Consider the following 22935-nt stretch of genomic DNA (forward strand, 5'->3'; position numbering starts at 1 on the left):
TCATGGACATTGGAAAGCCAGACGCAGAGCTATTGTTCAAGGATTTAGTTAACCCCGATTTCCACCATAGATCAGATGTGGCCTTGATGAGGACAGGTTTGGCATCAGCTCTGGAGGAAAATGAAAACTTAAAAGGCAGTACCACGTGTAAAGACTATTCTTGAATACACTGTAAGCCTCAACTCCAAAAGCATCTTGGAAAATCAAAATACTGGACTTCACAGATATGGCAGCAGACGACCCTTCAGAGAGAAAATCACCAACAGTTCTTGGGGACCACCCTGTTATGGATAAATCTCTGTCCTTGGTTAAATGCAATTAAAAACTCAATCTAACCTGAAATTAGCCTATGTGTATTCTCTGAGGGAAATGAGGACCCACGAGGGTTAACTATACATCTCGACTCTATCTTCTCCAGGAGGATAAAGAATCCATAAGAAAGGAAGGGTAGCATGACTTCCAGTGGGTACAGAACTATCGAGTGACAGAAAGTGTCAAATCAATGAAGAAAGCTGGCCAGCAACTAGAGGTGAGAGGAACCAAAATCCACACTCTAAATCTGCTCTAGTCTACGAGGCCTATTTCAGGGCTTATCACACCCCACATCCATCAGCTTGATGTTTGCCACAATAAACTAGACTGGTACCTGCACCTTGACCTTTGCCCAACTACAGTGGGTCCTTGGAGTAAGAGAAATTGCTCTAAGTTTCAATCTGGATATACCCTGCAGAGCCGTGTCTGGAAAAGATGAGGTGCGCAGATAAGTTAGTACCCAGGAGCAAAGGTGGCAAACTGATGTACCCCAGGCTGCCATGCAGGCTAGCCAAGCTATGCTAACCAGGCGGTCATGGAGGCAGCATTCTTAGCTGATCTGAGACCGGACAGCAGCCGACTTCAGTAGCTACTCCCATCCCTGCCCCAAATGTCTCGTGGTGATTGGAAAACCGACTGTATCATGTTGGTTTCAGACAAGCCAATGAGTAAGCAAGAAGGCCCTTCTGAGTAAGAGTCTTCCAGGTCTGTAGATACTTTAAAACGGACCCAAATTAAAAAAAAAAAAAATGTGATAGATACAGGTAGAGTCCACAGAATCATATATCATCTCAGCATGGAGAGCATCAGCCTCTGCAGAGCTGCCAAGAAGGGGAAATTAGAGGCCAGACCTCTATCAAGAATGCAGCAGTAACTAGAATCACTTGATGTCAGCAAAACTCTGATCGCTAAGGCTACTACAGGCTGCGACGCACTGTCGCCTGGTAAAAGTACAGTCTCCATCGTATAACATTCATTGCAGTTTTGAAGAGACAGGTTGCTGGGTGTTGGGATTGCTTTCTGCAACCCAACGAGAGGAAATGTCTTGTGCGGTGTAGAAGAAGAGGGTGGTTTAAATTCTGACGCTCCTTTGAGGTCAGAACTGATAGATTCCCAACTGAGAGAAGGCAAAAATGAATCAAGAAGGTGGGAAAGGACAATACAAGTGAGAAAACAAATTTTGCAGTAAATACTAATCAAGTTCTAAGGTTCTCAGATGAAAAAAATCTCCTTGCCCCACCAAAAAGGAAAAATCTATGCATTGACTTATTATAGGCATGGTTAATCCAAGTCCCCAATTATTTCCAAGCATATGGAATAATGCATAATGCAGCAAGTATAAATTTCCCAATTCATGTGGTTTAGAGTTGGGGCTGGAAGAAGACAGACTTTCGTCGAGTCATCCTATTTCTTCCAAACTCAAAGGGTTAAAGTGAAGTTCACAGTGGCCTGATTCCATGTTCTTATTTGAAAGGGGTAAAGAAGCAGGACACTCAAAGATAAATTCTTTTCAAAAAGCTCTTTTAAGTCCTGGTCCCCAGAAATGCTGGCAGAAATAAATATACATTTTTTAAAAGAAAAAAAAAAAGTCTTGTGCCTTTCATGAATTGATTGCATCTCCTGCTTCTGCAAGCTAAGAAGTCATAATCCTCTGCAATCACAGATTGTTTGAAGCCAATAAACCAAAGGTGATGACCTTGCTAATACATCCCGGCGGGAGGAAGAAATAAAGCCTTGCTGAGGAATAAGTCTTCAGCACACCATTTCCCTTTGGAAACAGAACGGAACCGAAAGTGCCCCAGCTTGAGTTATGGAGGAGCAGTATTTCGGAAACCTCACCTGGAATGAGAGGAAGGCTTTTCTAAAGTTCTGCAGTGAAGGCTGCTTTCACCCTCCGGTGCAAAGACACATTAGGCAAGCCCCTGCCGCTGGATACCAGCTTCCTTGACATGCACAGTCCCCCTCCCCTGGCCTCTGCTCATGGGGAGCCTGCTCTGCCGTGACCGTCCCGTGTTCTTCCACCTAAAGTTGATTCTCTGATGACAGCAGAGCATGCAGAGCTCAGGATCAGGAATTCAAATGGGACCAATATATGTTTGTTTTTCAACAACCTTCCAATGCTAACAGAAGGAAATGCAACCAGGAGACAAAAATGGGAGTAAATTTATCGTCCCTTCACTATCACACCAGCTTCTGACCCTCACGGAAGCATCGCTACAGACCTGCAGCACGACAGTGTCAGTCTACGTGCTGAAATCAAATTAATATTTGTTCCCCTCCTTCGTGTGCCGTGGCAATAAATTACAGCAAGCACTGACAGTTGGGTTCAATGACAGAGGGTAGTTAACCTTTGATTACCTGTGCTATACAGTATGGGGTCAAGCTTTACATCTATTAAGTCCACAGGTGACATAGATAATTAAAAAAATATATATTTCCCCAATATATTCGTCCCTGTGCTCCTTTTTACTGAACACATACCATAGGCCAAAAACTGTGCTTGGCCTTGGGGATACAAAAGAGAATAAGATAACAGGCAATCTTCAAAACATTCCCAGTAAGGAGACTAAATATACAGAAAGTACTTATAATTCAAAGTAACACATTCAAACAGGAACACATGTAGAATAGTAAGAGTTAACACATGAGCAGCAGTTTATTCTCTGTATGGAAGCGGGTGGTCAGGGAAGAGAGAATCCCTGTGGGGGTCAAAGCCTGGGCCCTACATCCAGAATGCCTGGATTCAGATGTCTTCTCTACTGCTTAATACCCTTGTGACCCTGTGTACAAATGTCCTCATCTATAAAATGGGTATAATAACAGGGTTAACAATAAACTCATAGGGTTATTAGATGAATTAATTTAGTTCATATGTATAAAAGTCCCTTAGAGAAGTTCCTGGCACACAGTAAATAGCCACTATAAATGGCTATCATTAGTCTTTATTAGATAAATCGAATACAGGAGAAAAAATATTTCAAGCAAAGACAACCACAGAAGTATAAAATCCAATGTTTTTGTTTGTTTTGCCTAATTTACTATTACACATTTAACATACTTGTCACCCTAATTCTATGAGCTAAGTGCTATTATGACTCCTTTTTTTCTGATGAAGAAATGGAGCAGAGAGATTAAGAAAGCCCACCACCATCTCAGAGCTAGTAAGTGGACAGATCCTGGGTTGTCTAGGCAGGTCAACATCTAAGCTCAAGTGCTGACCTGTTTATGGACTGGCCTTCCATGAGCACTTGCGGTCTGGCAGAACCTACAAGCACTTGACCATGGCTAGAGCATATAATGATCTTCCTTCACCAGAATCCTAGGAAGTGGAGTGATCAAACTCAAGGAATATAGTTATCCAAGAGGAAAGGGATAGGAGAAGCCGAAGGCAACATCAATTTAGAATCCAGAAAATTGAATTCTCAAAACTGGACTTTTAAATATGAAAGGAGCAAATCACTGGAACGGGCTCCCAAGCACACTGTGGGAAGAAAGCAAAAGGAGACCAAAAGAAACTTAACATCACTTCAATGTGACATCTGAGCTGGTCTCTGTCTCTTTTTTCTCTCTCTCAAGAAAGGTGTGCCAGTGACTACCAGATGAGGTTAATACAGCCATTCTGCACACATGCAGAAAACCAGCAGCTCCTTCTCCTACAGAGTTGAGTGGTTTTCTTAACAATGGCTTTAATAAAGGCTTTTCTGATAAACTCCACCTGTTCCGACCAGTTCCTATTTCACAAAATCCCCTGGGGGGCTAGATATGTACTAAGTTTAATATTATTAAAAGTCATACTCCTCTGGATATTATTTCTTAAGTGCTCTGTAGGCTTTTAAACACACTTGGATTGAGGGTCCTGCTGTTCTACCATTTGTCCTCTCCCAAACCCCAGCTTCACCTTCTTCTCTATATAGTATGGACCCCCTCATCTACCACCGCGACTTCCTGGGCTCCCTCACCCTGCTGTTCTTGTTCCACACCTCTCAGGAACGACATAACCAACCACCTTCTTGAGTCTGATGTAGGCTTCACTGCAGTGAAAGCTCAGCGGTGCTCACCCCAGTCTGCAGCAGCACCGGGGGTCTAAGCATGCCACACAATGCACCTGCTGACCCCTGGGCCCTCCTGCCTCGTCGGCAGCCCTTCCACATTGTTGACCCTCAAGTCTGTTTCTCATGACCCCCTAAATCCAAGTGTCAGGAACTTCCTCAACTCTTGGGCTCCCAAGAAAGCCGATCCGTGTGTGCGCCACTCCGGCTTCCTTGCTTGGTGGAAGGAACCCCCCCCCATGCTCACCCCTCAGCCCATCCTGATCTACCCTGGTGGATCATCCCCCAATCAAGCTCCCAACGCTGATTATTTCTGCCACTCAACCTTCTGCCAACTGGATTCACTCTGAGGTTTGCTCACATTTTCAACATCTTCCCACTGATTTATCCCCCCATAAAACATAGTCAGGGTTGCCCTCTCTTCAAGAAAGGAAGATACTCCTTTATGACCTCTTTCCCTTCACAGCTTCTTCCTTGGAAGAGCGGTTTCCCTAAGCTTTGCTCATTCACACGTTGTAGGTGCTCAGTAGACATCAGTAAAGCAGGTGTGTGCAGTCCAAGGTCTCACCTCCACCGGACTACCCAAGACACCGGCAGGAAAGTCACTCTAGAAACGTCTCTTCCCCTCACCTTCTCACGCATCCAACTGGTCCTGTTCATTTTTACTTTAAAAGATCTATTGGAATCACCATCTATGAAATCCCATACTCCCATTTTTTCCTGCCTGCCCACCAAAAGTCAGCTCCTTTTCATCCCTTACTTTACGGATTACTGTTCTCATGGTCACCAGTCTTGCTCTTTTCCAACTAAATCCTCAACACAATACCATAGTAATTTTTTTCCCCTAAACTTCACATTTCGTCAAGTCTTTCTCTTGCTCTAAACTTTCAATGATGCATTATGTCCTCTGGGATAAATGTCAGAATACCTAGCACAGATGAATTTGAACTGGTCCATTTCTATTTTTGCAAAATCATCTCCAAATACTCCATGAATGCACAGACTATACTGTGATCTTCTGTAATCTCCTTAATATGCTGTGTCATCAGCAGGTAAAAATGCCTGGAATTCAGTCAACACTCAGTAAATAAATAATCAGCCTCTTTTACTGGGCTGATTCCTACTTGTTTATCAAGAGTTAGGGGGGCACCTGGGTGGCTCAGTCAAAAGTCTCTCCCTCTCCCTCTGCCTCTCCCCTCTGCTCTCTGTTTCTCAAACAAATAAAATCTTTAAAAGAAAAAGTCAGATCAGATAACCTTTTGTCCAGGAAGCTTTCCTTCCCCAACTGAGAGCACGTTATGATGCCTCTATTCTGATCCTTGACACGTGAATCTCATGTATTTATCGGTCTCTCCCACCAGACCGTGAGTTGTTTAAGGTTAAAAAATCAGATTTTTTTAAAAAAGCTTTATTTATTTAATTGACAGAGAGGGAGAGAGGGAATGCAAGCAGGGGAAGTGGGAGAGGGAGAAGCAGGCTCCCCACTGAGCAGGGAGCCCCGTGCGGGGCTCGATCCCAGGACCCTGGAATCATGACCCGAGCCAAAGGCAGATGTTTAATGACTAAACCACCCAGGTATCCCTGACCATCAGATCTTATTCATATCGGGATTCACACCTTTTAGCATGATTCCAGGTTGTGCTTATTTATACATTCAGTTAATCTGACACATCTGACTTAAATGGCCATGTGCCAGCCACTTTTCTGAGCATTTGCCACAGAACAGAAAGTAAAATAGACAAAGTCTCTGCCCTCAGGGGGCTTATATTCTAGCGGTGGGCATCAGACAACAGACGAGGAATAAAATCATTTCAGATCGCTGCATTACACTGAATGAAATGCACAAAGAACTGTGGTAGACGAAACAAGGGCCTTCTTTTAAATATGGTGGATATAAACAGCTTTTTAGAAGTGAGGTGGTAATCAGGCTGAGATCTGAAATATGAGTGAGTTGTGCTGACTGAATACTGAGACTGTATGTTGCTATACATGATAATTAAACTGTGCATCTTCTGAACTTCATTGTGCCCAGTATAGAGTTCTATACTCAAAGACCGTGTAATAAAATGGGAATTAGCAGTCTAAGTACTTCCTGAATCTTTAACTAGGTTTGGTATTGCAATGGGAGTTGCTCTGTTTCCTCTAGGAAAATTTTGTTTCCTGGGCTCATGTTGATAAAGTTACGAGAACATCAGGGCAATGGGTGCTTTCATGTTATCTTGTCCATTACTGCGCTAAAAAGAGAAACGGAGAACTCGGCAGAGAGCCAACCACTGAGGCCAATGCGGAGCACAGAGGGGCAGCGCGAGGCCCGACCCTCACAGAGATCGCACGAAGCAAGGCAGAGTCTGCAGGAAGATCCTTGTAGAAGTGGCCTTCATGTGCGTATTCAAGAAGATTGTGTCAGAACTGAGGGGGCTAAGAAGCATTCATGATCCTCTATGGACTTAACTGGTCCCCAAACTTGAACTGAGGCTCTTCCCACTCGGCACTGACTGTGTTCCCACTCCTTGATCGACTGTGATGGCCTTTCACAAGATCATGCAGCACGGGGTCCCTAACAGTAGCTCCTACGTGGAGGGAATGAGGTTAAAAATTTAGGACAGAAACAAGTATAAGGCATGGGCCCAGTTTTCAGAAACCCTAAACCCTTTCTTAGTATACTACTTCTAAGCAAAAAAACATGTAATGATATTTTATATGTGCTAAGTTCTATTTTAGGTGCCAAACAAACAAAAATAACTAAGACACGGTCACAGTCTTTGAGTTTCCAGGCCAGTATGGAAATAGAGGAGCACGGACAATAGCTCAAGCGTAACTACGCGCTGCCTTTGCCACGCTTCTGCAATCACCCGCCGGGCGTCTGCCCTTCACTAGATTTGCTAGTGTTTGGAGGGAAGAAACAATTTCTTACTTGGACCTTTTTCCCCCAGTGTCTGCCTAGCACAGTGCCTGGCACAGTATAGGGGACTGGTTGATGTTTGTTAAGCTGAACCAAATAAATATGTATCTGGTAACCATCCTAAGTCAAAGATACACAATGTGCTACAGGATTAATGAGGAAGGAACAATTTACTTTAGCTTCAGGCGGCGGGGGCCCGGGCAGGGAGGCAGGTGGGAACAGAAGGTTTGCAGAGGCACAGAGCAATAAACATATGAAAAAATGTTCAGCATCCCCAGTGGTCAGAGAGAAACCCATTAAACCACACGGAGATCAGCATACCATTGTCACTGAAAGGACTAGCAAAATTTTCAACTGAATTAAATTTAAATTAAAATTTTAAATTCAATTTTTAAGTTGAACATTCCCAGTGGTGGTGAAGTCATTGGGAAATATAAATTTATTATTGCTTGTGGGTGTGAATTGTTTCAATCTTTTTAAAAAGTCATCTCAGGGGCACCTGGGTGACTCAGTGGGTTAGGCCTCTGCCTTCGGCTCAGGTCATGATTTCAGGGTCCTGGGATCAGGTCCCGCATCAGGCTCTCTGCTCAGTGGGGAGCCTGCTTCCTCCTCCTCCTCTCTCTCTCTCTGCCTCTCTTGTGATCTCTGTCAAATAAATAAACTCTTTAAAAAAAAAATAAAAAGTCATCTCAGCTACCCATGTATATATATGTATATATTTAGGATACCACAGTAACGGCAAAAAAATTACCACAACGTAAGGACATGATTATAAATAAATAAATAGATGTAGTAGCAAATATTGTGGACATGAGCTCAAGATCCACTGGAAAGGTGATGGGGAGGCAGCAGGGCACAGGCGTTAAGGAGGATCAATTCAGAAGCCACTTCCGGGCTGCAGGATGCTGGGCAAGGTACTCAGCTTTCCAAGCCTCGCTCCTCTCATCTGCATACCCGGGATACTAGTCGTGCCTGTTCTGTAGGTTGATAGGAAGGTAAAAAGCACTGAGGACACTGCGTGGCACGCATGAAGCACGACTTACATTAGGATGCCCCTGTTTAACTCCACATGCATATCCATATGACCTGATACCGATCAACCTGACTCTGTCTTTTTAACATATTTATCTGGACAGACACCCAAGACTCATTGTTAAGTGAAACAAACATGTTATCAGAGCACTGCAAATAGTTACTCCTATTTTCTTAAACAAACAAAAAAGTGATGCTGACATATACAGCTCTCTGTTGGTCTTTTTGAGTTAGGGCATAATGATATGAAGAGAATCACCAAAGACTCTTAGCGTCAGTGACCTCAGGAAAGCTAGATCTGTGTGGGAAGAGAGTATTAACATTTTTACTTGTCTCTGCTCTGCATTGTTTGGCTCACTATAATGAGCATATATTACATTTTTCGATTAAAAACATAGCAATATGGTTTAATACGATAGTCTTTTAACTCCAGGAGCAAACAGGCAACTCCATGTGACACAAATATGAGAAAGAAAGTGAGACTTAGAGAAAGCTCCAAACAATCCAGAATCCAGAATCCAACACTCGTCCTGGTCCTGCTGGGGAGCTTGGCTCTCTCCTTGAGGCCCCTGGAAAGGCACTAAACATCTGCATGCACAGGGCTGAGTAACATCATCAGAGCTGTGTGACAGGAAGCGTCCTCCCGTTGGGAAATTACCATACTGTAGCTGGATTCTTTTTTCTTTTTTTTAGGGTGGGTATCCCTATTTTTTATATTCTTATTTTTGCAGATGACTAAAAACTGGGTTTTGTAGCAAAGCACCCTTCAAAGCAGGGACTAACGACCTGTCCCAAGTGGCCCTTGGCTCCTCCCAAGCCATGCCCAGCTCATGCGCAGCCACCACAGGGCTGGCACTCACAGACTTGGGTCAGCTTCTGTCAGCCTGAACCACAGGCGCTCTCCAGGGAGCACCGTCTGCAGCCGACCCCACACAGATGCTGCCTGTAGGCACTCTGCGTCATTCTCTCCACAAAGACTCCACTGGGAAGCATCTCTTGCTAACTGCTGTGAGTAACACCCAAGAAGATAACAAAGTGGCTCCTGGGACGAGGAGCCAGGCCCGGCTCCCAAGCTGGAATTAGACAGAATGCCTGACCATGCTCCCTACCTTAACCACACGCTCCGTGTCCCCAGAAAGCAGGTATGACTCCTAAAATACCTAATTGGAAGATGTATTGGGATGCTTGCTTGTGCTCCAGCTGAATCTGGAATGGTGCCCCGGATATGAAGAGAAGTCCTCCACATCAGCCAGGCTCTGGGACACACGCACTGCAGGCTCCTGTCCCTTTAAGAGCATCCTTCCTGCTCCTTCCAGAATTGCCTAGAGCTTTCTCACCAGCTAAGCCTCTACCAGCAAAGCAAAGCAAGCGCTGATTACCCCTGGCACACAGGGAAAAAGATGAATATATTTCTTCTCAGAGATACTGTATCTAGATTTTGACATTTTATTTATCTCAACCTTTAAGCTTATCTTGCTCCAATATGGTAAAACCAGCAGCTCTGCAGAATCTCAAAGCTTAATCCACTGTAATGTGGAGAAGATTCTGAGGTGTAGTTAATTGTTCTGCGTCAGATCATCCCCCTTTCCTCTCAGTGGGACTCCCCGAGTGCACAACAACACAACACAAAACAAAATCAACAACTTGCTCCAAGATTAAGGTGTAATCAATGACAAGGCCAAGTGGGAGCCGAAGCTCATCAATTTGGTGTAGCAGCATCTCACCCCGTCATCCGGGGCTGGCTGGCCCAGCGAGGTGCAAAGCTCTAGGACATCACTCCAAGGTCAGGTCCCTCTTGGCCTGGCTCCTGTTCTGAGACCCCATGGCACTTGCCACTTGACCCCGACTCACTGTTCAGTGGGAGGAATTTGGAAAGAATAAGCACTCCATTGCGAACTGCTTGTGTCTCTTTGTTGGACAAGAAGCCCTTTTCCTGTTGCCCGCTATTTTTCTGGAATAGTAATAAGCTGCTCAGAATGTCACAGTCCTTTAAAAACTCATTTATTTCATAGATTTATGATTAAAATTTTGTTTGCTTATTTGCTTAGGTACGGAAAGAGTCACCAGAAGTCAGAGGGGACTCCAGAAGACAGGTAAGCGGTAAAATGATTGAAGTTTATTAACTAACACCCCGAATGTATATGGCCCATTATTTACTAATTGTATGACCCCGAGCACACCATAAAAATGAAGTAGGAGGATGCAATACTCCATGCGTGGCACTTCATTCCATGCCTGGCACATAGTGACTGCCCAATAAAAGTTCCTTTTTATTATTGTTGTTGTTATCACCATTATCACCAGCATCACTGCCATTATCATTAAACCAGAAAGGTGCCGGGTTTAAGGATTTAAAATCTAGTTGAGGAGAGAATATATACACATGAGCAAAAAGAACCAACACTTCTCTCATGTCTTTATTACAACACTTAAGGTTATAGGACACTTTGTTTACGTCAGATTGATCCCCTTCTGGGATGTGGCAGCTCTGGGTGGCTGCCCAAGTATCCGATCCAATAGGATCACAGACGGCAGGTTCCGTACAAGTACATTTAACTCTCATCTGAACTGTCCACACAGACCTCTGACCCCCTCTAGACAATGACCACCTGAAGGGCAGACAGAGCTTATGTACTCTTGATCTATGTACACGTACCCACATTCCCCTCCCTGGACCAGAACAATCTAAGACCTATAGGAGTTAATCAATACATCTTTGTTGAATAAATGAATAAGAAAGAATAGGAAATTTAAGTATTCACGGGTCTGTCCAAAAACAGAGGCTTCCTGGGCATCGTCCATGGGCTAAGTCCAGTGCTCTGTGCTAGGGATGTAATGCAAAGACCTAAAATCCGGCTTGTTCCCAGGAGGCCCCCAATTTCAAGCACTAAGACTAGGGGAGTCTGTGTAGCGCAGTTGGTTGAGTGTCTGCCGGCCTTCTGCTTGGGTCATGATCCCAGGGTCCTGGGATCGAGCCCCACACTGGGCTCCTTGCTCCGCAGGGAACCTGCTTCTCCCTCTCCTTCACACTCATGCTCTCTCTCGCTAGCTCTCTCTCTCGCTAGCTCTCTCTCTCTCAAATAAATAAAATCTTAAAAAAAAAAAAAAAAAAACTGACGTAGGAGAAAACGAGTCCACAGCTGGCACTAGTTTACTTCAAGCAGGCCTAACCCAGACCTCTTTCTCTCCTCTCCCATATTAACACCCCAAAGAGATTCCCTAAAGACCAAACATGGTCATTGTGAGCGACCATAAATGTAAGCCCTATCAAAGCATTTATTTTTTTTAAAGAGTCTATTTATTTATTGGACAGATAGAGATCACAAGTAGGCAGAGAGCCAGGCAGAGAGGGGGGGAAGCAGGCTCCCTGCTGAGCAGAGAGCGGGATGCGGGGCTGGATCCCAGGACCCTGAGATCATGACCTGAGCTGAAGGCAGAGGCTTTAACCCACTGAGCCACCCAGGTGCCCTATCGAAGCATTTATAAAGTATTCTAAATATTTTTCTTTTCTCCTTCCCTCTTTTCTTTCATAAATCATATATTCATTAAGGCATGGGTTCTTCTATCAAAGTATTAAACCGATCGTTCTAACGGTATAGAGCACCCATGGTAGTTGTTTGCCACAAATGAGACCTGGGACACGGGGCAGACATGGTAAATGACTACCGTGGACAGATCAAAAAAGTAAACATGCGCGGTTGTATGATATGTGTATAGGTGTGTATCTATAAGCAGGCGTATTTATGTGTGCATATGTGTATGTATACATCCTCCATTGAAACTGACCCAAAGATGGAAGGGTCACAGATGATTCCTGCCACTTTTCAAAGCTCAAGCCCAAGGAGACTGCTCCTTCAGAAGAAAGGAGTGTGATGTCCTTTTCATTTTATTAACTCTCCCCCACCCCCCCCGCCTTGAAATGAGAGAAAAACATCCTCCCTGGGCTGGAGCATGGGTCACAGTGCCCCGTAGAGGGAAAGGAGCACGGTGAACCTGACTTTCAGCAGTCTAGGGCAAGCTGCTCCTCCTGTCCCTGGGGTCTGCCCTTCCCACTGACTTATGGCTGCTAATAGCCTCTGTCCCACTGAGACAGGATTGCATATCTTTTAATTTTCCAATATGCCAACTACGCTTTATACAGCAGATGCGCTGCAGAATAAAAGCTGGCTTTTACCTTCATGTATGTACATACATTAGAGATATCTATCAAGGAAACATAAGCTAGTCTGAGGAAGGGGTCCTGAATTTAAACAACAGAGCCAGTGTCAGGTCTTAATGCTTTAAAGAATTGCACTCTTGGAGGCTCCTACCAAACCTCCCACACCTTAATTTAGTTCCATCATTTCCTTGGAACCGAATCTCTGCATAATTGACCTTCTGGCGTGGGGCAGAGTTCAATAATCTGGACACCTCAGACCGGATTCTATCCTTCTCTTCAGTCTGCTGGGGTTTTCCTAAAGCACACAACAATTTATTCGGGGTTTCCTGTACAGAGTGTGAAGCCTACTGGAAAACAGCCGTCAGGTTAAAAGAAAAGTTAGCAAACAATCCTTTTGTGGGGTAGATTCCTTTGGCCTGTAACTCATGACCCTCCTGTGTGTGACAACGGCATTGCCCTGCAGGGACAGGCCCTGAAATCCAACTGCTGTTATGAAAAGCAAGGTCAATCCCTCCCACCCCGCATCACTGTTCAGTGTAGCAGGGATGGAGCCTTGGCACGAAGAGCAGATTGGACTCTGTCTCTGTAGACCTCAGCCCTGACCGCGAGAACCAGCAACCAGGCTTTTCTGGTCATGTTAACTGATAGGGGATGAAGTCCCCCTCCCACCCTCGATCCTATGTGGAGGACAGCCACCAGCTTGTGTCTGCCCAGAGAGGACTCCCAGCTTCTGTGTTAGGAGCATAACCTCTCCCACTTCGTTTGCACACACAGTGTATGTGTTCAGGGATGGCTGATCCGAAGTGATAGCCAACATATTAAAAACATCATTGTAACTACGGCACCGACCAATGAGACTCTGGGCTAGATGCCAATCCAGTGATGACTAGATATTATCCCTGGGGTCATCTCCATCGTCTTCCTGGCTCAGGGACTGTGACAAGATTCCAGGTTTAACCAACCGAGCACCTCCTGTACTTAAGGTTGGTTTAGGTGTGGACACATGACACAGGCTGACAAAGACCCCACCAAGCAGGATGAGACCAATAAAGCAGACATTTACCAACAAACAGAAGCGGAAGAACATAGAGTCCCTCAGAACAAAAGGAGAGAAGAGAGGGCTGGATTTCTGAGGACATTCCCGACCCCAGTTTCAGCCCAGCTGCACATGGGTGCTGGCGTTCGATGAGTTAGTCTGATCCTAGGGGATCAACAGCTTTCGTCTGAAGAATTCATTGTACACACTCTGTGTGTGAGACAATACAGTGTGAAGCCCAGAGATGAAGACATGCACGCGAGTGTGTGCACACCTGTGTGCTAGTGAGCTGAGGGCCAGGAAGGGACGTAGGGAAAAAGCTCTAGTGCCAGGGTGGCCAGGGACGGCTGACCCAGCGGTGCTGTAGATCCCTTCTGCAAAGACACCTCCATTCTTTGTTTCTGCTCCAATGAGCTCACATGTCAGTGAGAACTGTGGGAACCAAAATGCATAAAGATAACCCAATGACCAGTTTAGCAAAAGACCTGTGACCAAAACAAGGGGCCTATAGAGAAGTAAAGGATCCGGCTTGCCTGGAGATAAACCCCAACCCACGTGTAAAGGAAACAGAAAGCAAAAGGGAAGCAGCGAGAACACAGAGCCAAAAATCATCCCCCCCAGGATAAAAGGGTGGGGAACAGCAGTCACAGGTGTCATGTTTAAGTAACACAGTAACCATTAGCTCACTTTATCTACATACCTCCAAAGCGAGCTCTCAGTGATGCTCCCCAGGTTATAGTCATAGAGCTTTGTCAAAATGAGAATCACCTGAAGGCAAAAGAAGAAATCATGGTTAGTCTCAAACAATTACAATCTCATAGAACTGAAATGGCCCAAGGGAGGACTTAGGATTCCTTTAATGGGTGCTTAACATAATTGAATGAATTGTTACAGCATCACTTACACCGACTGGGGTAGGGTTTTCCAGGGCCTTCCTTTAAACTGCTCAGGCCTGATTCCCTCCCCAACTTTCTCCCTCTGCCCTCCAGTGAGAGCTACCTGCCCATCCAGGCATTCCTTACCCTGGTGGCCTGAAGGCTTTCAGGGAGGCTAGCAGACCTGTCAAACAGGCACCCTGCAAGAGAGCCCCTGGGCAGATGGTGGGGAGAACGTTAGGTCCCTGATACGGGTCCCAGTCCTAGTAGCTGTACCACACTGGGAAGGTTGTTTCGCTTCTCTGAACCTCAGTGTTCCCATCTATTAAGAGGGTGAGCAGTAATGCCATCATCCAGAAAGGCTTGCTGTGAGGAGTTAAAATAGGTAATAAATGCTAATGATTCTTCAATCTGCATGGGGTTCTTCAATGTCAATTTCTTCCCTTTCTTCTCCTTTGTAGGACTAGCTTTAACCATTTCTTGTGATTGTCCAGTTCCTGGAAAGCCACCAGATGGAATCTAGCCTTCCACACGGGCTCAGCAAGAACATTTTAACAGGAGAATATTTATGTTTTATGGGGTTCTGAAGTGTACAGAATTTGGGGAACCCTCCATAAAGAAAAAAATATAAAGATACAAACTCAAACTTAAAAAGGCGTTTCGGGACACCGACGCGTCAGCTCCATTAGCTTCATGGCAAACCCTCCTCTGACTTGAACCCACGGCTGCTCACGGCATCACTCAGAGACTCCCAACTACTCAGCTCTTTCTTTCAGAATTCATCACTCACTGGACATTTGTTAGGAACCCAGGATTTCGCCGGATGTCCGAGGAGAGCACCAGTACAGATGAGGCCTGGTAGTCCGTGGTCCAGTTAGGACAGGAGGGGCTCACCAAACACAACCTGGGTGGACAGAGAGAGGATCTACCTCTCCTCGGTCCCTCCGACCCTCACAGCCATCACGGCTGCTTCCTTCGGCATCCGCGGCGATGACCAGGGCCCCCCATTACCCAGAACGCACGAGCCCCAGGACACATGGGAGAACCCACAGAGCAGTGTGCTCCCTCCCAGTGAATCCTCACCCCCCATGCACTCTTCTTACATAAGTTCGAGAACTGAATAGGTCTGCTGTTTTCTGTCAAGGTTTCTATTTCTCTCCCGATTCACACAATCGAGAACATTTGGCCCAGTCCTGCTGTTTTCCCACTTGGCAGAAACATGTTGACATCAATTTCCAGGATTTTCCCTGAAGGCCAAGGGATCGGTTCTAGTCACAGTGAGCACAGAACATTCTAACCTTGAAATCCAAAGCAGCAAGCTGCCAAGGAGTACTCAATCCTTCCAGGTTCCACTCTGCTCGCATAGGCCTTGATTTACCGAAGGCACGAGCATGCGTGAGCAGATTCCCAACACCTCCTTCCCAGCAAGCAAACCAGAACTCCACTACCTCAGGCCTGTTCCAAGTTCAAGGGAATGAAGAGCTGCGGTGACCCAGACAGGCAGAGCTCTGCGGAGCGCTGCTCTCGACCGCCCTTCTCCTGAACCACCACGTAGGCTTCCTGCAAGGACCTGCTCTGAACTTGCTTCTTTAGCAAAACGTGAGCATGTGGGAGGTACTGGGCACCCTATAGGTCTATCAGATGGTTCACCTGTGGTGGGGGCATATGCTTAACAGGTCTGCGTGCCAATTAAGTCACTCTGAGTGCTAAATTTCAATCACCGCCATCCCAGGAACGCTGATCGGCAGCAGCAGGGAGGCTGTTTGTTGGAAGACACAGAGTGGCGTCGCCACTCTGCCTCCGTATGATTTTGCCAAATAGTCCTAGAGATCCCCACCAAGAAAATGGGGGTGTGGGCATAGAGCATTTCTCGGTAGTTGCTCTCTTGATACAATATGGCGGTAAACTAAATAATGAAGTTCAGCGGGGCCCAGCCTGCGCCTCACACCCATCTGATGGTGGAATTCAGACGAGCCCCGGAGAAGGAACGTTTTAACCCAGCAGGTAATGGTGTGGAGAACACACACACACACACACACACACACACACACACAACCTGTTTAAGCAATTCTTAGGCAGGGCGGCCGGGAGGTAAAATCCACTCCCTGACTCCTCTTGAGGGGCTAGGAAAACGAAAATGCCACTGATACACTCAGGCAGTTTATCAATACTGCGCCAGAAGAGGCGTCCTTTCTGGCATTCCAAAGTATATCTGCTTGAATCAATCTGATCTTTCTGATTTGAGAACGTGAGCAAGAAAGAAGGGAGACCTGCTAACCTTCAGTTATGTCTCCAATCGATTCCTTGCAATCTCTCTCCTCCTTGTTTTTCCTTTCTCTGTGGGCATAATTTACCTCCATACTCCTGCATAGTGATGCCTCATTGTATCAGATCTGGTTTGTTGTTCCTTTATTGTCCCGTCCTGGTTAATTAGCCATACTAGTTAATAGAATCGGTACCTGTTAAAGGGCCCACAACCCAAACTACAAGTATTAGATGAGGAAAAGGGGAGAAGGCAATTGCCTGCCTACTCTGGTCCCCATGTCTACTAATTTTGCATATTTTTCAAACTTAAAAAAAAAATCAGTGAAACTTTTTCATCAAGTGAAATGTTATATGTACTTAAAAATATATGGACAGTAATTTATTTTTACTCATTCGGTAAACAGTTTTCATGTATAGATTTAATTCTATGAGCCCAACTGCATAGAATTTAATTATGAATCCAATCAATGAGAGCAAGGCTGTTTTGATGCATACACACGCAAAATGGAATACTCATCACCATCTCATTTCTTTCTCTATCTTGTTTTCATTATATAGTACCAAAATATCCCTGATTCATAACCGCAAGTGATGACCATACGGCAATAGCTTTTTTAGGTTCCTTTTAAATTTCTTAGGATACTTTCTTTAAATAGCTATAATCCAACTATCGATGGCTTAACCACCTCTACCTGTACTGAGCCAGGGTCTCAGCACCCAGTCATCTGTGGGACGATGTGCAGTGGTTCGGCCAGGGATTCCCCACCATGGCTAGGAGCCACAGCACCATGGGCCACCGTACCCTTGTTTCGTTGTGGCTCCTTCCTGCCATATCCACTGCTTACAAAGCTACTGGGGGAACATCACTTGGTCTGTATGTATAAAGAGCATGTTGAAGTCAACCTACCAAGCTGCTATTTTCTAACCATCCATCCCTTAGAAGGTGAGAGAGTGCCAGAAAACAGTGTTGGGATCTGTGCAGGGATGAGCGTGGTTCTTTAAGGACATGATCATGGGCTTCTTCCCTAGGACTGAGCTAAACTGACACTATCTGGGCTCACACCAAACTACTGTGCCTTCTCCCAGAGTCTTCCAAAGCTCCTACCAAATAATTCCACCAATTCACCAACCCCAGCCGCTCACCCACCCTCCTATACGTAGACACGAAGAAACTATCACATTAAAAAAATACATGCAGTATATATACACGTGTACATATACACAATACATATGTGTCTATGTGGGATGTTGTTGGGCCATTAAAAAAAAAAAAATCTGCCATTTGTATCAATATGGATGAAACTGGAGGGCATTCTGCCAGGTGAAATAAGCCAGAAAGAGAAAAATAAATACTGTATGGTATCACTTATATGCAGAATATAAAACAAACAAAAACTGATTTCATAGAATATAATGGGGATCGTTAGGGGTTCGGAGGGGAGGAGAAATGGGGAGACACAGGTCAAAGATAGCCTTTCAGTTATAAGAGGTTCTGGTGTCCATCAAGGTGATATAATTCATAATACAATATTGTCCATTTGAGAGTTACTGAGAGTAGATCTTAAGCATTGATACCAAAAAGCGAATAAAACAAAAAAACACAAAACAAACATCAAGAGAAAGAGAGAGTTAACTATGAAAGGTGATGGAAGCATTAATTATCTCTGCCTTAGCAATCATTACATGATGCATATGTATATCAAAGCACCACACTGAGTACTTTAAATCTATACAATTATATTTGTCAATTATTCCTCAATAAATTTGGAGGGGGCGGGAAGCAACCATCACAATGGACCCTGGGGGGGGGGGGAATGTCCGTCCACCTCCCCCTCATCTAACCCCAACTTCCGTCTTCACTGGGTTACAAAACAAAAGCATTCATGGAGATGAACAGAGACACTGCTATGCCAATGGCTATTCACAGCGTTCTCTTGTGAAACCGTAAAAGGCAGCCAGAAATATTCTGTTGTAGCAAAACATCAGGACAAGCCTTTTTGCCAGCTGTGCATCCAACTGTCTTATGGCAGCAACCTAACTTTACAGGTGGACAGTCTCCATTATGCCCAGTATTGGGGTGTATGACCCTTTGAATGTGACGAGCATGTTTTCTTTAACCAACATAAAAATATAATTTAGAAATGAAACCCCAAACACTTAAGGAACCCCTATAACACCCTCGTGGTAACCTGGTTCAACACAATATCTTTTTGAAAATATCGGTATTAATAACTAGACCAACATTTATGCCACACTTCCCAAGTAGAAGGGTAGGAATTCTCCATTTCTTTTCCTATGGAAGGAACATAGTGCACTGACACTTTCCTTTGCTAACTTACGACAATGAATCCCAGGGGAAGGGGGTTGGGAGACTGGTGGGCATCAGTGTATCTCCTAGTCCCTCAACTCCCTGAGGAGGATGCATGTATTTCCCCATAAGTGTTTTCTCCTAATTCTTCACCTTAGGAGTAGCAACCTGGCAGAGGGCTACTGAGAATCTTTCTTGAAGGAGCTTGCTTGGCAAGCTAACTATTCTTCTTAAATAATGAATTTAGGTTAGGATAGCTGTAGGAGAATTTATGGACATTTAGACGGATTTCAGTTCTACCAGAACCCTTGATCTGGCCACTGAACTTCACCTTACCTCATCTTTTCTGGGAAGTCTTAGAAAAGCAAGACATGTCCCTTTTCTGCCCTTGGGTCCAACTGCAAAAACAGATTCTAATCCCAAGGCAAACAAAAGTGTGTCCTTGGGCTCCTTGACAGTGAGCAATCTGGACTAAAAGATCCTAAAGTTTCTTTTACTCCTGAAGATCTATAGTTCTAAATCCAGAACAATGTAGATGGTGACACAGTGTGCTAGTCTATAAAACAAGGCATTTTCTTTTGTATTTCTTTAAGCTATTAGTGATTCAGGGCTGGCCTGGGCAAGTGTCTTTTCATTGTAACATGTGGGGAGACCTCACAGAACTCATCCATGCTAACAGTCATAACTCTATACCTACCTGGGGTGTGGCACAGTCTGGCTTGGGTGAACAATGAATGGCAAAACCACACTGAAGATGCCAGTGGGTTGGTTCAGGGCTAAAGCTATCTACCTCCATCCTTTTCCCACAACTACCATCATGCCCTGCTGTTTCCTCATTGCCCTGTCTCCAGTGGCCTCCTCTCTACTTGCCAGACACCAGTGGCTGGATATTTTTAAAACTGTGGACAGAAGTGATATGGGGTCAAAAAATTATAAGACTTGAAGAGATCTAGAACAATCTTTCAGAGGACTAAAGAACGAGATACAACATAAGAGGAGCGTTCAATAGCCAGGAATTTTTGTTGTTGTTTTGGGTTGTTTTCTTTGCACTCCAGTTTTAGGGAAAAGAAGCAAACTTACAACAGTGGTTTTCCTAAAAATATGCATACTCCAGATTGTGTCTTTGGCTCAGAAAGCATTTATTCAACTTTCTAACTTAAGAAGAAGTTCTCATTCCTTTGAGCAGCCATGAATTCTTTAAGAATCTGATCTAATAAAATCTATGAGCATAAAACAATGACTATAACTTTAATGATATCACTGATCTCCTGAATCCTAGGGTGGTCATGAATCCAAGAATAAGAACCTTCTCTAATTCCCAGAAAATGAGAACTTTCTTCAGAAGAAAGAACATTCAGCTCTAAAATTCTCTATACTGACTTCAATAAATATTTATTAAGCTTTCTTAAGAGGCAAGGATAAAAGTAATAATAATAATAATAATAATAATAATAATAATAATAAAAAACCACTATGTGCTGTGAGGACACAAAGGGAGAATTAGACTCGTACGAGGCCCTGGAAGCTCACAGTCAAGTAGAGGGGCAGAGCTGTACACAGACGATTACACTAAGGAAGACAAAGGTTTGCAGCAAGAGGACAGTGTTTAAATCTCTTAGAAAGCATGCGAGAAAAGTATAATCAGGTATAGATCCTTACAAAAGAAGACAGTCAAGACAAATCCTAGAAGACGTGTGTGATTCTGATGGTCACGAGAAGCTACAGAGCTGGTAGCTCTGTAAGGGCTCCCTTCTCAGGAAAGGGGGCAGGAGGGTACGAGTCCAGAGGTGTGAAAGCTCGCAGAGCAGTCAGAAGACAGCAAGTTCCTGGGAGACACAGAGTATCAGAAGACACAGATATGTTAGGCTCTTGTGGATGCCTTAAATATAGGATGGCAGTGTGCTCCACCAAAACATACAAATAAACAAGCAAACAAACATGGGCTTTGGAATCAGGAGACCAAACTTTTGAGTCTTGGTTTAGCCACCTGTTAGAAAGAAACAGAACACTAAGAATCACTTAAATAATGAGACACAGTTCCTCTCCAAAAGCATTCCTGATTAGCACTGTGCATCTTCCTGTTTGCAAGGTGGTCCTAACACTTCCTGTACTACGTGCCGACACAGCTACACTCACAAAGAAAAGAAGGATTTCTACTGTACATCTGTTTTTTTGTTGTTAAATTAGAAAAGAAACTCTCCCCAAAGCCCTTCCAGCAAAATCTCTATAGTCTCAATGACCAGTCTTGAGCCACATGCCCACATCACAGCTTAAATGAAAGTTGGGAAAACGCGGAGGACAGAGGTCTGGAGGAGGACTTGGTGTTTCCTATGGTAAAAGATGGGCTGTGCCAATCAAGAAATAGGGGGTAGTGGCTGCTGAGTAGCGATGAGTAGTGTCTGCCACTGCGTGACCTTAAATAAATGACTTAAATACTGAAAAGACTTAATAAAAACAAATGTGAGAAAAGGAGACAAGCTTACCTCTCTCCTTAGTCTCTTAGAAATGGGAGACGCAAGCAAGAGGAAGTGGAAAAATTCTGTGAAAATGTTCAAGTACGCTGCAGATGTAAATAGTTGCTATTATTAATAACATCTAGCAATTATTGGAGGCCTAGTCTGTGTGTCAGACAAATTTCATCATTAAGGGTATTTCAAATAATTATCTCTCTTTTTCTAGTGAGGAAATTGAGGCACACAGAGGCTAAGAAATGTATTCAACTGTTGTGTGGTGAACAAGTTGAAATCACATTATATATATATAGACTCTTACTCACTGTGCTTCATTATCTCCAGGGTATGTTGTCCTGATATTTCAGTTACTAGAGGTTAGTGAAGGATCTTCACTTTCTGTCCAATTCAAAAGTATGGTAGACCTGTTACCCATCAGACATGGTATCAGCCGGACGACTCCTTTACTTGACTTCTCCTGGACATCCCTGGAATATGTTTTCCTTATATGATATAAACTGGAGTTTTAATTTTTTTTTATTTTAATTTATTTGACAGACAGAGATCACAAGTAGGCAGAGAGGCAGGCAGAGAGAGAGGAAGGAAAGCAGGCTTCCTGCTGAGCAGAGAGCCCGATGTGGGGCTCCATCCCAGGACCCTGGGATCATGAACTGAGCCTAAAGCAGAGGCTTCAACCCACTGAGTCACCCAGGCACCCCTGGAGTTTTAATTCTTTATTGACCTTAGGTCAATGGCATTTTTATTTGTCATTTTTAATTGGTTTAAAAAAAAACCTTTGAACCTGAGTGAAATCCAGTGTTAGGGGGTGACCCTTCCACTTAAATCACAGAAGTTGGTGGCTTCCAGATCAGGGGTTCCAGACAATGAATGCACGTGTATCGAACTGCGGATTTCAACAGAACAGCTTCTAGTATCTTCATTTGCAGGAGATTTATGTGAATGTGTAATTACACTCCATTTGAGTCATCCGAGGGATGAGAATTCAATAATAGCTAAATCGGATTAAGAGACCTCAGAGTGGAACTGGAAGGTCGATGCGATGGTGCGCACAACCACCGCACGTGGGCACCCTAAGTCATCAGACAGAGGTGATCCAGCACGCACACACGCAATTTGAAAAGAAAAACCAGGAGAAAGGGTGGGATGAATTTGGGGTGTGCAGCCAGCCAGAAAGCAATAGATTTTGGCCTCTGGGGAGTCCTGGATCCCAAATGGCCTTCACGTTTTCTAAGAATCCACATAATTTAATAAAATGGTTCTTTATGTAATATCCTCCAAATGGCATTGAAATGGCGTGAGAGTGAATTACATGGCTCCTGGACCACCCCGAGGAACTTGAAAGACTGGACAGCCAACAGTGAGGCAGACAGACACAGGGGATATAGGTGACCGACTCAACAGGAGGCAAAGACCAAACCATAGAATACGGGACAACCCTTTAGGAGAATAGAATGTTTTCAAGTAAAAATCTGCTATATCTTCCCCTGAATCTGTTCCCCTCTAGAGGGCATCTGCAGCTAGGATAT

At 44.4% G+C, this 22935-nt stretch overlaps 1 protein-coding gene across 4 annotated transcripts in view; it reads right to left on the reverse strand.

Annotated features, from left to right (window-relative positions):
* Positions 1 to 22935, reverse strand: part of SORCS1 (sortilin related VPS10 domain containing receptor 1) — a 505841-nt gene that overhangs the window by 305188 nt on the left and 177718 nt on the right. For all 4 annotated transcript variants that reach the window (XM_082714247.1, XM_082714246.1, XM_082714244.1 and 1 more), the window contains exon 2: positions 14191 to 14258. In XM_082714247.1, the coding sequence (XP_082570373.1) occupies positions 14191 to 14258 (68 nt within the window). The remainder of the gene's footprint in view (positions 1 to 14190; positions 14259 to 22935) is intronic.

The sequence above is a fragment of the Mustela nivalis genome (assembly GCF_964662115.1).
Source record: "Mustela nivalis genome assembly, chromosome: 2".
Classification (NCBI taxonomy): Eukaryota; Metazoa; Chordata; class Mammalia; order Carnivora; family Mustelidae; genus Mustela; species Mustela nivalis.